This window comes from Ursus arctos, unplaced genomic scaffold, assembly GCF_023065955.2.
Source record: "Ursus arctos isolate Adak ecotype North America unplaced genomic scaffold, UrsArc2.0 scaffold_5, whole genome shotgun sequence".
NCBI classification, from domain to species: domain Eukaryota; kingdom Metazoa; phylum Chordata; class Mammalia; order Carnivora; family Ursidae; genus Ursus; species Ursus arctos.
Window position 1 is genome coordinate 63,301,612 of NW_026623067.1, and position 15,749 is coordinate 63,317,360.

Consider the following 15,749-nt stretch of genomic DNA (forward strand, 5'->3'; position numbering starts at 1 on the left):
TGATGAGTTGTTTAGCATTTGACCTTATATTTAAAATTATTTATCTTTTGTATTTAGATCATTCTCTGGAATTAAGGGACTCCAGCTGAAAGTTAACCTCCAACCCAATGACAATTACTTTTTCTACGTGAAAGCCATCAATGCATTTGGGGCAAGCGAGCAGAGTGAAGCTGTTCTCATTTCCACCAGAGGTACTTTCTCCTTCACACACACACAACTGTTTTCAAGCCTTTCCATTCCTTCCCTTCTACCGCCTAGGGAAAACATTCTAGAAGGCCACTTCTTAAAGCCCCAAACTCTTGGCAGTGCTGGGTTTTCGGCATGAGGATGCAAGATGGGTCAAAGACAAAGATGTTTCTTTTTCTGGTTTAAGAGGTTTTCAACCTTGGCTACCCATTAGCAATCAGTCAGGGTACTTTAAAAATACTGATGCCCAGGTCCCACTCCTGGAGACCCTATTCTAATTAATCTGGAGATGGTCTCTGACATGTGTTTTTAACCCCCCAGATGATTCTTGTTTGGCTCACAATGTGCTATCATTAGTGGGTATATTTTGAGTATATGTTAGGGATAGTGGGATGGGGATATTCTTCTCTTATTACACTATAAACTCCATGAACAAGCTTCCAGTATTATTCTTCTGTTTATTTTTAATGCTTAGCACATGGTTTGTGCCAATTAATGTTTGTTGAATAAATGAATGAGTAACTTAAGGAAGCGATAAAGCTGTTCAGTGACATTTTGGAGAAAATTGCCAAATGATGCCAATAAAAAAGTGCTTGGCTGTTCTCAGTTATTATGAAAAGAAGTGAGAAATGGAAAGGTGTTAATTATTTACCTTATCCTAGACCCAAAGATGGCAGAAGATTGAGCGTGGTACATTCAGCGATTTGCTTAACCAGCCAAAACTTGTGCACGTGCCTTGTTTATGATGTGGTCGGGGCCAGCATGATGTTTAGGAGAGAAGACATGAGAGCTGCCTGCCCAGAAATATTTCCCCTGGTCCCAATATGGTGCCTGCACCTTCCACTGTTACAACCGCTCCTTTAGCTTACACCAGTGCATCCTCCAACTTGAATGTGCAAGTGAATCCCCAGAGGAGCTCGTTCAAGTGCCCATTCAGGTTGAGTAGGTCTGGCACGGGGCCGGAGATGCTGCATTCTAGGCGAGTTTCAGGGTGACGTATCTACGTCAAGAGGGAGCTCTTGTACCGGAGGTGACCAGCAGCCCCAGCCAGAGGCAAGCAGCCAGTGGCACTCACACATGCCTTAGCGTGGATGAGATTTGCAGCCTGTGGCTCTGAAAACACCGAGCGGGGCGTTTTGATGTCAGGGGAGAGGGAGAGTAAGGCCCAAAATGTGGTGTTTGACCCAGGGACAGCACTTACCTTTGTGGTGATGTTCTAACCCTCTTCCCTGCGGCAGGAACCCGATTTCTTCTGCTGAGAGAAACGGCTCATCCCGCTCTGCAGATTTCCTCCAATGGGACAGTGATCAGCTTCGCTGAGAGGAGGCGGCTGACAGAGTGAGTAGGAGGAGGGCCCTGGAGCCTCAGCAGTAGAGTCTTCTGAAGGTGTCCCTCTGGTGTGGCCTGCCCTGAGCATCTGCTTGGGTTATGGCCACGCCTGGGAGTACGGTATCGAGTATCAACACTATCACACCCATACGGTTCCGTCCTGGTTCAGCACCAGGGAAGAGGGGCCGGTAGTTCGGAGTTGGAGCGAGGGTCACTATTTGTATTGCAAACACGGCCTCGGATGGTTTTGTTTAAAACAGAGCTGTTTTCAGGTACCATCTCTGGTTTAATGAAAACAAGAGTGCAGGCTAATTCTTCTTTTATTTTCAAGCGAACCAGGTTTGTGTCCAGCCACTTGAAAAGGAATACAGGAGAATGACATTCTGTTGAGTTTCTGGTTCTGGCCCCATGTCAGACTTTCAGATTTTCAGACTTTCTTGTCCCTCCCCGCCCGGTAGCTCCCACAAAAAAAGAGCTTTAAAGAGCCAAAAGCTGAGGGCACTGTGGGGAGAGGGCTCCGTGATTTTGCCAGCGGTCTGTCAGGGTCATTTCGAGGGTCAGAACGATCGCAGGGGAGAAAAAGGGGGAAGCTTTGGAAGAGCGTATCCCATATGAGCTGCCCGCCGGCGCCGCGGTGCCCCGGTGTGGCTGCCCGGAAGCCCCCAGTACCGCGCTGAATTGCACGCTTCTCCTCTCGGGTTGCTCTTCCCCTGTGTGTGGCCCAGCTCAGAGGCTCCACCTGCTCGGGGAAGTCTTCCCCGGGCCCTGGTGCCCTTTGATCTTTTCCGTGAAAAGTTCTGAGCATACCTGGAGTCATTTGTCAGCCACTCCGCCTTGCCTTCTGCATCTTTGAATCCCCTGAAACTAGTATGGGGCCTGGGACATGGTAGGTGCCAAAAAATATACAAATAAGTGAATTCACGGGGGAAAAAAGATTTAAGAAACAGATTGGGCTTTTAGGTCTTTTTCTGATTTTTCAAAAAAATCAAAAAGAAAATAAATAGACTGGAAGTTGGTAGGAGTTCATAGATGGTAACTGATGATACCTGTAATGTATTTCATACAATTTTATTTATTAGTAACCCAAAAATTAGCTCATAAATATCAGGCAGCCGGGCTGTGCTCAGGGAGCAAGGGGCTGTCAGTATCCGCCTCTTTGGAAGGAGGTTATTGGGTAAAGACACGAGAAAGTGAAATACATTCCTTTGCATTAATCATTTTCTCATCTGTTAAAAAGGAGAAGGCGCTGACTGAGTATTAACACTGCTTAAATTAAAAACGCTTTCTTGCTGTCTCAGCCATTTCAAAGCAGGATTGAGCAATTCATGCAAACAAGGTCACCCATCTGCAGTCCAAAGTGTTTGTGTTCATTTCATGGTGACTGTTCTAAAAATAGCTAAGGTGAGACAAAAGGAGACCTTTCAACAACCTCTCAGGTGCACCTACTACAATCTGAAGAGGTCAGAGTCCCAAAGACTGTTGACCACAGCTTCTACCAAGCACACTCATCACACCTGGTTAGGTCTACGCTCTGCTCTGGCCTCCCGGGCTGTCTTGCCGCTCAAGAGCTGCCCCTCGTTCGGTCTCTGCGCCCAGTAAGGTCAGCAAACATGGGAACTCGATGGTAAAGAAGATTCTGGAGACTCCTCCTCCTCCTCCTCCTTCTCCTCCCTATCTTCAAGTTTCGGAAAAAAACTTCCCAAGTTATATTCTCTTGGAACTCCCCGCCTGCCTCCCTCATATTTCCTCACTCTCCTTGAAAGCAGAGATGGTGCCATTTCTTTTTTCTCCCGCAATTATTCTGGTGATTTCCTGGTTCTTAGCTCCCTCAAGAGCCGCAGTGCACTAGACAGCATGTTGTACGTGCCAGTGGAAATATGTCAAATGCATGTTGAGAATTTGTGGAAATCTGTGGTGCTCAGGTCAAAGTTGGGGGCATAATGAACAACGAATGTCTTTAGTCAAATGCCAGCTGTTTCTAAGGATAGAGTCCTGCTTCAACTGTGTGTGACCTTGTGAATGTTGATGAGCTAAAAGCTAAAGCCAGGCTTGACTTCATCCACTTCGTCCGCAGAATCCCATCAGTGCTGGGTGAGGAGCTGCCTGCCTGTGGCCAGCATTACTGGGAAACCACAGTCACAGACTGCCCGGCTTACCGACTTGGCATCTGCTCCCGCTCGGCGGTGCAGGCTGGTGCCCTGGGGCAAGGGGACACTTCGTGGTACATGCACTGTTCTGGGCCACAGAGGTAAGCTGGAGCCCTGCCCTCCCTTCTTGGTCAAAGGGTGGTGAGTTGGTGTGTAGGCGGAGGTCCCTGAGGCACCTGGCAAATAGAATGCTACCTCCTTGCCCAGGTCTGAGCCAATAAAGAAAGAAAACAAAAGCATCAAATATATGAAGACTCAGCTATTACTCTGATTACTGAGGAAGCCAATTTTAGTGAGTGTGGTTCGTACCTGAGAGAAAGGAGGTTCCTTTTTCTTTTCTTTTTTTAAAGATTTATGTATTTATTAAAGAGAGTGCATGCCTTGGAGCAATGGCAGAGGCAGAGGGAGAGAGAAAATCCCGAGCAGACTCTTAACTGAGTGTAGAGCCTGACTCGGGGCTCAGTCTCATGACCCTGAGACCATGACCTGAGCCAGAACCAAGGGATGAATGCTTAACCACCTGAGCCACCCAGGCGCCCTGAGAAAGGAGGTTTCTTATGTTGAACCCTATGAATAGACTTGTACCCACCCAGAGCCTGGCCCAGGCCAGCTTCTGCACCCCTGCAGGGCAGAGTTGGTTCCTGGAGAAACAAAGAAGGATAGGTGTTTCAGCGGGAAGGGAAGCTCGTACTGCAGAGATAGGGAAAAGGAAGGAACCTCCAGGCCATGCGTGGCCAAGTTTTCCTTCTAAACTCACCTCAGGGTGAGGGAAGGGACAAGGGTAATACTGAAGAGCTCCCTCCACAGAGGAGTCAACAGGAGTGAGAAAAGAAGTGGGTCTCCAATACCTTGCCCTCATTGGTTTATATCAGGAATTGGCAAACTATAGCCCACAGGCCAAATATGACCACTGCCTGTTTTGTAAAATTTTATTGATAGTTTTATTGGAATACAGTCTTGCTCATTTGTTTACATATAGTCTGTGGCTGCTTTCGCACTACCGTGGTGGGGCTGACTAGTGGTAACAGAGCCCAGGAATTTGTTACTGGAGCCTAAAATATTTACTATCTGCCCTTTACAGAAAAAGGTTGCTAACTGTATTAGTAGTTTAGTTGGTTAATTGAAGAAACCATGACCTACCTGTGTTAGTCTCAGAGAGATAAGACAAGAATGGGATGATCTGAATATGCTCACAGGGTGGTGTTTATTAGAAACTGAACTAGTCCTGGCCCCATCCTTGACTAGCCTCCGATGGGCTCCTCATCGGAAGTTCAGTGAACCCTTTGAGCATGCCTGGTAGGCCTCGTCTATCTTGTCAGGGGACAGTGGCACCTGGCTGCTACATTTTTGGGTTGTGAGGATCACATAAAGTCAGGTGCAAGGAAGAGTCTTGAAATTATGAAGTATCATAACAATGTGAGGCATTATTCAAATGTAATGTTTTAAAAAGAAAGCCTTCGGTGCTCACAAGTTCCCAGAAAAGGGCCCACAGATTGGAATTTTGCATATCTCTGGCTGCACATTTCTCCCCGCATCCTACTTGACACAGTTTGATTTTCTGACATGGTTCATAAGGACACTACCTCCCAGAGCTATTTAAAGTCACATTTCATCAAGTCAGAGCAATTATGATAATTGATGTTCATTGCTGCGCAATGCTTAAGGACCTAGCCCGTGCCCAGAGTTGAAAATCTCTCAGCCCTAGAATTTATAATGAATAGATTTAGAGCTGGAACTAGCTATAGATTTCAAGAAAATTTCCCTAGACACTTGAACCTTTAAAACCCCCAAACCAAAGACTAGCCTCCAGTAACAAATTCCTGGACTCTAGAAAACAGAATTATATCTTGTCAACAGGTTCAACAAGCTTGGTCTTTCAGGCCCAGAGTAGGCCCGGTGGATTCGGGGAGGAAGAGTGTGCCCACTTGTGTGCTCACAGCACAGAGACATCAGGCCTCAAGTGCCTTCACTGCATGTTTCAAATAGAGCACCCCTGGCTTTAGGCACTGTGAGAGCCCCTATGGCAGACCCCCCCCCCCCACCCCGCCCCGGTGTTTCACTTTTCTGGCTTCATGATTTTATTTTTTTATTATTATTATTTTTATTATTATTTTAAAAAAGATTTTATCTATTTATTTGACAGAGAGAGAGAGACAGTCAGCGAGAGAGGGAACACAAGCAGGGGGAGTGGGAGAGGAAGAAGCAGCCTCCCAGCGGAGGAGCCTGATGTGGGGCTCGATCCCATAACGCCGGGATCATGCCCTGAGCCAAAGGCAGACGTTTAACGACTGAGCCACCCAGGCGCCCCTGGCTTCATGATTTTAAACTGAACTGTATTACTCTTGACTCTACTTGCATAGAAGCCAAGCTTTAAGATGTCACAGTTGGAAAGGAGAAATGGAAAGAGTCTGAGGACACGGAGTTGATTGGACTTCTTCCTGTCCACCCCTAAACTTTCTCCCCTCGTTCACAGCCTCCTCACCTCCTGTACCAGGTCCACCCCAGCCACCATGCCTGTACCCTCTAGGGGAGGTCTGCACCCACCCCATGCTGTCCTGTGTGTCACAACGGGCAGATTTTTCTAGAACATCGTTTTCATCACGTCCCTTCCTTTTTTGCTCAAAAATCTACAAACATCTACAGTGATGTCAGCACTCAGGTGTGACCGGTAAAAGAGAGGAATCCAGGACTAATGTGATCAGGAAGAGGGATGAGGAGCCCTGAGGGGAGTAGCCACCAGAGCCCAAAGGGGTCTGGACTCAGTCTGGGCCAGCAGTGAGATTCACGGGAGTGGGGCCACCTGGGCCTGGGGACCCCAGGATAGCAGTTCCAGGGTCACATAGGAATCCAGAGTCAGGCTTCTGGATGATCTCTGAAAAGACACTGACAGTCCCAGGAAGGGGCAGGCAAAAGTGGGGCAGGGAGTCTGGCCCCAGGCAGACAGGCTTGGTTTCAGGCCACAGTGCAGGTTGGAGAAGGAACTGATGTGCTGGATAGGAAATGGAGGCAGACGTAGGCAGGACGATTCCAGCCCTGCAGAACTGGTGGAGCCGAGGCTTTGAGGAATGTGTCTCCCTCCTTGGCCTCCATGGTGGGGATTGGCTCAGGGACTGACTGGGGCTGGGCCTGTGAGCACCGGAGGCCTTCTAGGCAGGGCTGGGGAAGTGGCTCGTTCGGGCATTCCGGATCCTCTGGACCAGTGCTGTGCAATCAAACATTCCTTGAAGATAGAAAAATGGTGTCACAGGTGGCTATCGGCCACTTGAAATGTGGCTAGTAGGACTGAAGAGCTGGACACTGAATTGTATGTAATTTTAATTCGTTTGAATGGAAGTGGCCACATGTGGCTAGTGGCAACTGTGATGGACGGGGCAGGTCTAGATCCTGGCCCTCGACCTACCTATTCACGTCATGGCCTCACAGTCACTCCATGTCCTCTCCAAACCTTTAGGCAATGGTGATGTTCTCCATGACCTAGGAGCCTGCTCATTCTGCCACCTCGTCCTTGCTCCTGCTGCCCCTGCTGGCTGGATCTCCCTCTCCCTCTTTCCCACCTATCCAGTTCGAATCTGTTCCTTGTGGCTGCGTATGAGCCCCTCTGCTCCCAAAGCCTCCCATAAGCGCCCAGCCTACACCACTATCCCCCGAAGCTGCCACCTTTGTGTTCTGTGCTGTCAGACCTCTCGTTAGCACGGCATCGAAAAGGTCCTTTGTCATTGTGCGGGCCGTGCTTGCTTTCCAATCCCCGTGAGCCTCTGCCCTATCACACGGGCTTTTATTCTGCAGTGCCGCTGCCAACTTGCCATTCCCTAACACACCTGTATTCAAGCCTCTGGGCCTTGAAGACTGACATCATAGGCCTTAAAGGCCCTCGGCTCTCTCAGCCCTGCCAGGGGCATTTTACTTGCCCAGAGGCTAAAGGCCCCGCCAGCCCCAGTGCTGCTGTGCTTCCAACCCTCAGACTCACCGTCCTCACAGACCTTTCCCTCACCTCCTCTGTCTTTCATTTCTCCCCTTCCTCGCTTTCAGGGCCCCAACCTCTGCTTCTCAGACTGCCAGGAGAAAACACCAAACTTACGTTATTTTTTGCACAGAGCAATTTAGCTTCTTCTGTTCAGCAATTTCCCCTTCCCAGCCTGGCCTCAAACCTTTCCTTCCACAACCACACAGGTCCATTAAATGTGTTCATAAACACATTTCCAGTCTGTGCCCACGTTTAAGCGATCAACAGTGTTTTCCTCCCTGGTCAGGAGGGCCTGGGTTCCCCAAGGGCAAGGATAGGGCCCTGTGGTCCTTCATACCCCCCCCAGGAGCCTAGGAAAGTGTCGGGCTCACAGATACACCTGATGAATACTTGTTGAGTCCAATTTATTTGAATTGAAGAGAGAAATGACAGGCCAGCCCCCTGGGCTACAGGGCTGCAGAAAACATTTAGAAGATGAAAAGGAAAGTCGGTTCAGGGTAGGGGGAACCTCTACAAAGGATGAAGTTGGGCAAAATAATGAAACATTTTTTAAAACTTCATAAAGGCCCTTATGTAAGTTACTTATAAATTTTTAAGCTGTAAAATTAATACATTTTATGGAAGGCAAGCCTGCAGGACTTTTTACAATACATGGCAGCCTCAGAGGAGTTTTATTCAAGAGAATGACACACCATGAATGCGGTAGTTAAAACATGTGGGCAGCTGGGAAGGAATTAGAATGTTGAGAAAAATCACAAGGGAGGCATATGCTGGTTATTCTGGGACCGCCTCCTAATGTAGAAGGAGCAAAATTATTAAAAATGCCCGTCTGTTGGGATGAGCTATGCATTTTAGCATCAAGGAGGGATCTGGTTAAGGATTTGGGACAACGCGATTGCAGCTCATTGTTGTAAAGTGAAATGAATAACTGAAAAATTGGGTATCTCTAAGTGATTTTCTTCACCATGGCCTTTCAAGGTGTCCAGTGTTTAATTCCCCCATTCTACTTCATTTCAGATATACGTTCTTCTACAGCGGCATTGCGAGCGACGTCCATGTGACCGAGCGTCCCGCCAGGGTGGGCATTCTGTTGGACTACAACAGCCAGAGGCTTCTCTTCATTAATGCTGAAAGTGGACAGTTGCTCTTCATCATTAGACACAGGTTCAGTGAGGGCGTTCACCCCGCCTTTGCCCTGGAGAAACCTGGAAAATGTACTTTGCACCTGGGGATTGAGCCCCCAGATTCTGCAAGGCACAAGTGATCATTGGCTTTCAGAGTTTGCAAGAGCAGTCATTCACATTTCGGGGGCCTGTTGTTCTTTCCCTTGGGTGCTATGTATTATTCAAAACATCTCCCACACATTCACGCTAATGAGAGCTGCACACACAGCGCTCAGCACGTGAACAAAACCACCAAGGAAACCTTGGCTTTCTAGGTAGCGTGTGAGTAAAGAGGATGGAGAAACAGCCTCTGCCCTTTGCTTTCTATATGTTTGAGTGCCTCCCTAAATTGAAAGGATTTATACCTGACTTGGGAACCAATGCAGAGAAGTGGTCTTCCACCTGTTGTACGGGCAAAGAAATCCTTGGATGGACAGGTCTGAGCGAGGGGAAGGTTGTGTTAGCCCTACATCTCTGACAAGAATCATTGGCTTTTTTCCTAAGAGAGGGTCACCTCACTTCCCTAAAGGATGATGTTTTCTAATCACTAGAGAAGGTATTTTAACTGTTCTAAGTTGATAACAAACTCTTTTGTAATAATAGGTACCGTATTACACGAGTCTGTTTTCCCTGAAATTTTAAATGTAGACAACTGCTAGGTATTAGAAATTTCCATTTTGTTAAATAAATGCTTCGAGTCTATAAAACAAAACATGTTATATATGAACTTATTATATGTAACTTACATGCTGGCATCTGTGGACTGGGGCACACGGCAGAGTAAATGACCATGATACTTGAGTGGTTTGCACTACGACTAATTTTCACATAAGAATTTTACATGTATCTTTTAAAAATCCAAACACTTTCATCCCATAGTTACAGTCAACTATAGGAAGCTGGGAATCTCTTTTTGCCAAAACGAAATGGTTGGTCATTTTTAGATTCTATATTGAAATCTCTTGCAATCTTCCTAAAATATGTGTGCAAAGTTGATAAATCTAGAAGGCATTTTGAGATGATTGCTCTTGTTTTCTAGGATATAAATACTTTGATCTTACTTATAGATTTTTTTTAACATTATGAATTCATTTATTTCTTTTCATGAATCAAGAAATAATATCCTACTTTTGAAATCTATTCTAGCTCCTATTGATTAACAACTGGAAGATCCAACCTGGGTCTGTAACTGCCTTGGTAGGGTCCCTTCAGAGCTATCACAGCTCTGCTTTAAAATGAGAGCAGCTACTGGCAAGGTAGATACTTAGTGAAATGGGGGGAAATTTACTGCTTTGTTGAGGATGTTATCTTCACTTTTGTCAAGTCTTGAAAGTGTTGCCCTTAGGTTCTGAGTCATCAGCAACCCATGGTCATTATTACTTTTTCGGTGAGAATGTCATGTAATTAAAAACAGGAACAGTAGTAACAAGCACATGAATTTTAGAATTTGTCTCAGTTTGGGTTTCTCCAAAAGTAGACCTGGAGATGGAGATTTAATGCTCGTTGTTTGTACAGGAAGTGATTCTGGGAAGGACACTGGAGGAAGTGGGACAAATAAGACAGGAAGGGGGAAGAGCCAATAAAGGACATGTTTTATGAGTGGATTATTACCACTGTGAGCAAGTAAAGCTCACTTGTGTAGGGGACAGCCTGGAAACCACTCAGAATGTGCTAGAAGCTGGCATTTGGACCACTCTGTCCAACCCCTGTTGATTGAGGATTGCCCCGGGGGGCATTAAGTTCTCATCCCTCACTTTTCCAGGTTGTGTTCCTTGCAAACGCCTGTGGTCCTCAGAAAGCCTTCAGAAAAAGGAAATGAGAAAGAAAGGCACGTGACACAGAGTTGTCAGTGGACAGCTGCCCAATGCACCTGTACTCAAGTGAGCTGGGGGTGAGTTGGGGATAAATGGAGCAGGGTACCAGCAGCATCTGCCATCAAGTTGGAAGCAGCTCTGCTATTAAGGGGAAGAACTAAGTGTGAATTAGAGCTGAGTTTGAAAGGAGCTGGGTTCAGCTCTTTCTAGTGATAACTTTGGGTAACTCAGATTTTTTAGTGATGCCTTTCTCTTGGGATAATTGTAAACATCAGGTTAAATAAGCATGTGAAATGTTACAGCATTTTGTAGTTTATAAAACATCCAGACAATGGGCTCAGGAGATCCTCTAAGTCCAACCCATTGAATGGTCCTCTTATCTCGGAGTCCGTGGCAAGTTCATGGTGGAAGGTAGGACTCTGGGGTCAGGAGATACATGTTTCAGCTGACTTTATCTGTTGACTGATAGATTTGCTGGTTGATTTCTAGGGAATTATTCCGTTGGAGACAAGCAAAGTGATGATAAAGTTTTTTCCTTACATCCTCAAGCAATTCTTTCCTCCTTTCCCCTTCTCCTGAGTCCATTTCTCCTTCTTGACCTTCCTCCTCACATAACACAAACCCTAAGAGGGAGGAAAGGAAGTCAGCAAATTTTGTCAAAATTGTTCCTCTGGAAATCTGTCAGGGGTGCTTATTAGTTTAATAACATGTATAGCACATACATGATCTCTTTTAATCTTTATCAGAACCTTGCACATTAAAAATCGTTACCATTTTATAGATGAGGAAACCAGTCTCAGAGCAGATAAATAACTAGTTCACATGCACAGCCAGCAGGTGGCAGAGTGTGGATTTAGATGTAGCGCAAATCCTCACCCAGGAGAATAAAACGATGTTTCATTTTGTATCACAGATTAGTTTTTCCATATATTTGTGATGTGTGAAAATTACATATGTGGGTATATACATACACACTCTCTCCCCCACACATGTACATAAACATATGCATACATTCATACATACCTATTTTCTTCCCTCCTGAACTGACTTCCTTCCCTAACATCCCTGTTGTTGTTGATGCTGTCTTGGGTTTACTTTTGATTCTTTCTTCAGTACCAATGACCTTAACTAGGACTCAAAAAAGTCAATAACATTTGGTTTATGAAGAAAAGACTTTAGTACATGAAACCACAGCATTTCCTCTGAGAGGTAGAGGGTCAAAATAAAGGCGTTTGTGGGGAACTGGAGAAGAAATGAGGATTAGTACTGTGAACTTTCTCTGTTTACATACACACCTGGCGACCCTGGACGGATAGGTTCTTTGTCAAAGGTAGAAGTATTTTTCTACTGAAGCAAACCAGCAGGTGTTCCTGCTGTTTTCCCAGAGGTGCTTCCATAAAATGCAACAGAGCTGAAGTATCATACTTCATTACATCCACTTACAACATTGTGTGCTTGAAGTACCCAACGCTAACACTCTCCCATCAGAAGCATCCTTCAGGCCCCAGAGTGGTCTGTATTGGAAGTCACTCTTCATCTTTATTGTGTTAATTACCCACCTAATTATCTCAAGTGTTCAATTGCTGAAAGAACTCACAGGACTCCAACGGTTGATATTCACACAAGAGCTTCATCACAGGCAAAGGATATATAGTACAGTTCCACAGAGGAAGGTTAGGCACTGAAGGGGTCCCGATATCTCAAGTGCCCCCACTGTTGGGTTGCAAAGTATGTACATCATCTCCGGGCCTCAAACCCCCACCAGTGTGCAGGTGAGGCATTGCAATACCAGAAGCCCAGGTTTTGTTTCTGGTGGTGTTGGGGTAGTGAGCTGGTCACATAGGCAGTTTCTAGCTATACAACTAGCCCTAACCCTTGAAACTCACCTCCCTGACTCCTGCAGGCTCTATCCAAACCAATGCAAATCATAAATCCAGTGATGATTACTAAATGATACTGACAGACTGATAGTTCTGCACCAAAATGACTGGTGTATCCATGGTTACAGAATGCCACTGATTTTTAGCTAATAGATTCCATGACATTGCCCAAGGGTCCGTAGCTCTGTGGATATGCATGTGATCAATTAAGACTAGCAGAAAAGAGCTTATGCCGGGCACTTACTGTCCTGTGTTCCTGAGCTCAGCTGCTGGGGAGTATGTCAAGAGCAATAATAGCAAGGGCTGAGGGCCTCTGCCACCGAGGCACTGCCATCCCCTCATGTCCCTGATACGGTAACTGCTAGAGAGTGATCCCAGGCACAACCCCGAGTTGAATGAAGCTGACACTGATTTCCAGCCCCTTTCCCAATGCAGGAGGGAACACGTTTTCTGGGCTGTCTTCCAAGGAGGAGCTCGACACCTCTCATTTAACTTTAACTGTCCTCAAAGTGTATGCGGTTGTGTCCCTCTTTGTGCCTCTCTTTTGGTCTTAAGTGAACTCCCTTTCTGTGCAGAGTCTGTTTTTTGCAATCTCTATCAATAATTCCAGGTCCACCAACAGTATATGAACTATAAGAATGGCTTGAGAATAGATGGGGGATTAAGAATGTTTACCTCGGAGCAAAGATAATTAGGGAAGGAGGTAAGAGGTCTTCAAAGATTTGAAGAGTCCTTCCGTGGGAGGAATTAGACTTACTTTGGTTTTTACACTAGGACTAGATGGCAGTCCCAGGGTTGAGGAATCAGTTGAAGAGGAGGAAGAACACCCAGTAGTGGAGGTTGGCCTGGGAACGTGCTACTCAGCGTAATGAGCACTCAGAGTCAGGCTGAATGATCAACTGCCTGGAATATTAAAGAGCATATCCTTGCTTTGGGTTCTAGCTGCATGGTTTTAAAACTATGTTCCTGATGTGCTGGGATTCCACAGAGAGGTCTGATGGCCACTGTGGGATCCAGGAGGAAAGCCAAGTGGGCATAAATTCTGTCCTCTATCCTATTAGATCAGGGCAGCTCAATTTCAACCTGTTTTACACATTGGGTTCCATATAATAATTCATTTGATGAGAAGATTTCTATGGTTAAGTAAAGTTTGAAAAGTAGATAACCATTGAGATTCAAGTCTGAATTCTGTGATACAGGGTGACCCAAAAGTCCCTAAATCCTCCACTATCTAATACTGATAGCATATGGACTGTAAGAAATTCTGCTTCCTGTCCCAAATTACCAAGAATTTCTGTCAATGATTGTGTTCTCCTGGTTGACACCTCTGGCCTGCTGCTGAATTCTCCATGACCTCTAGTCACCTCCCCACTACTTCTTAATGTGTCCTTAGTCCCATTTGGTCATCACCATCCCAAAGCATTGACACAGTGCTCCATCAGTTCCCCGAAGGCCATGCTAACACAGTCTGACAGAGGTAGTGGTTAACACGGCTTTCGCCCAGGAGCTGGGGTTAATGAGGGAAATTTCTTCATAGATCATGAAACAAAATAAAGCTGAAGTTTTGGCATCCAACAGTGCTAGGAGCCCCTTCTGATCTCTCCTCCAGCTCTGTCTTCCAGCCATATTGAACAGATTAACCTCTCTGTTCTACTATATTATTTAAGTTTCTAGCTTCTGCTCAAACTTTTCTTTTTTCAGGTCAGCTAGCAAAACTAGAAAATTTCAAAATACAAAAACCTCTCTTACCAATATAGACATCTTTTAGAATAGAATGAGAGCAACATTTTTGCCCTCCTAGCTCAGCCTCTTCAATCCTGTCCAGATTCTAGGCCTCTCTTTGCAGAACTAAAATGTCCATTAAAGCAGTTCTCTAAACCAAAGAACACTCCTCTCTCCCAAAGATGAATTTGCCCATTTCCCCTTAGAAGGGTTTTAGAATCCCCTAAGTATCTCCCCTTTAGTGGATTTCTATAGAACTAGGTAATGACTGAAGGTCCCTTCTCGGCCTAACCGAAGCTCCCAGACTTGTGTTGGGCTGCCCTGACACAGTAGTGGACTTGACTGCATGCCAAGCACTTCAGGAAGAATGACACCCTTCTAGAGTCAACATATTTTTTGCGGATTTTATAACTTCAGGGGCAGTGGGCAAAATAATTAGGACAAAGGAAAATGGGGAAGGAGAAACACAATTCATTCATTAATTCAGTTGATACATATTTATTGAATTCTTACTATGGGCTGGGCACCACTCGAGGACCTAGGGAAATGGCAGCCTTCCAAATCCCTGCTTTCAAGAAGCTTATATTCTAGTGGAGGAAGACACAATAAACAGATATATAGTATGTCAGTGGGGGAACAAGAACTAGGAGAAAAAAATCAAAGAGAATAAAGAGTAATAGGAGGTAGGGGCTGCTATATATTTTAGGTATGATGAGACTATCTCTGATAAGGTGCTATTTGAATAAAGACCTAAAGGAAGTGAGGGGGCGAGCTATGTGGATATCTTCCACACAGAAGAACAGCAAGTGTAAATGTCCTGAGGCAGCATCATGGGGGTGTTAGAGGACCAGTGAGGCCAGGAAGGCTGGAGTGGAATAAGCAAGGGGGAGAGAATGCTATGAATGCAGTCAGAGAGGAGCTGGGGACCAGTCCATAATGGCCTTAACAGCCAAGTAAGGACTTCAGGTTTTATTTTGGGTGAGTTTACAAGAAAGAACAGGTATGGAGAGTAGACACAATGGCAATCTCAAAGAATTGGCTTTTCATGTGCTTGGGTATTATGTTTTTCAACATTAAACAGAATGTTTCATGAAGGCCTCCTGAGCTGGCATTTGCCAGCTCTCAGCTCCTGCAGAGAAGGACTTGGTGTAGGTGGGAGAGAAAAAAAGGTGTTTTTTTGTCTCCTTCTTAGCTCTGTCCAGGAAACCTATGGCCCTGGCAACTTCCTGCTTTAGGGGAGCAGCCCCCCTGCTGATTGGTCGCCATTAGGACCATCTAGTACAGAACTGAGGGGGGAAATTGCTATCGCACCAGGGCTGACTATGCTGAACAGAATCTGCTTGCCCTTGATGAAAAGTTGGCAAACAGCAAAGATGGAGAAATACAAGCACACTTGAAGGAAATGTTTCGTATCTTTTCAACTGCATGATTTTTCAATGACAGGGAAGATGAGATAGTGACGTCATCTTGGAAGACTGCTTGGCCAAACAGGGCCTCATAGGTGTATTTATAGGTGTGTATGTGAGTGTGTTTATGTATGCATC

At 45.6% G+C, this 15,749-nt stretch overlaps 1 protein-coding gene across 1 annotated transcript in view; it reads left to right on the forward strand.

Moving 5' to 3' along the window:
- Positions 1–9,501, forward strand: part of CMYA5 (cardiomyopathy associated 5) — an 87,605-nt gene extending 78,104 nt beyond the window's left edge. The window contains exons 10-13 of the mRNA XM_044384092.3: positions 58–191; positions 1,425–1,524; positions 3,590–3,763; positions 8,644–9,501. Coding sequence (XP_044240027.3) covers positions 58–191; positions 1,425–1,524; positions 3,590–3,763; positions 8,644–8,890 — 655 coding nt within the window. The 3' untranslated portion in view covers positions 8,891–9,501. The remainder of the gene's footprint in view (positions 1–57; positions 192–1,424; positions 1,525–3,589; positions 3,764–8,643) is intronic.
- Positions 9,502–15,749: the final 6,248 nt, after the last annotated feature.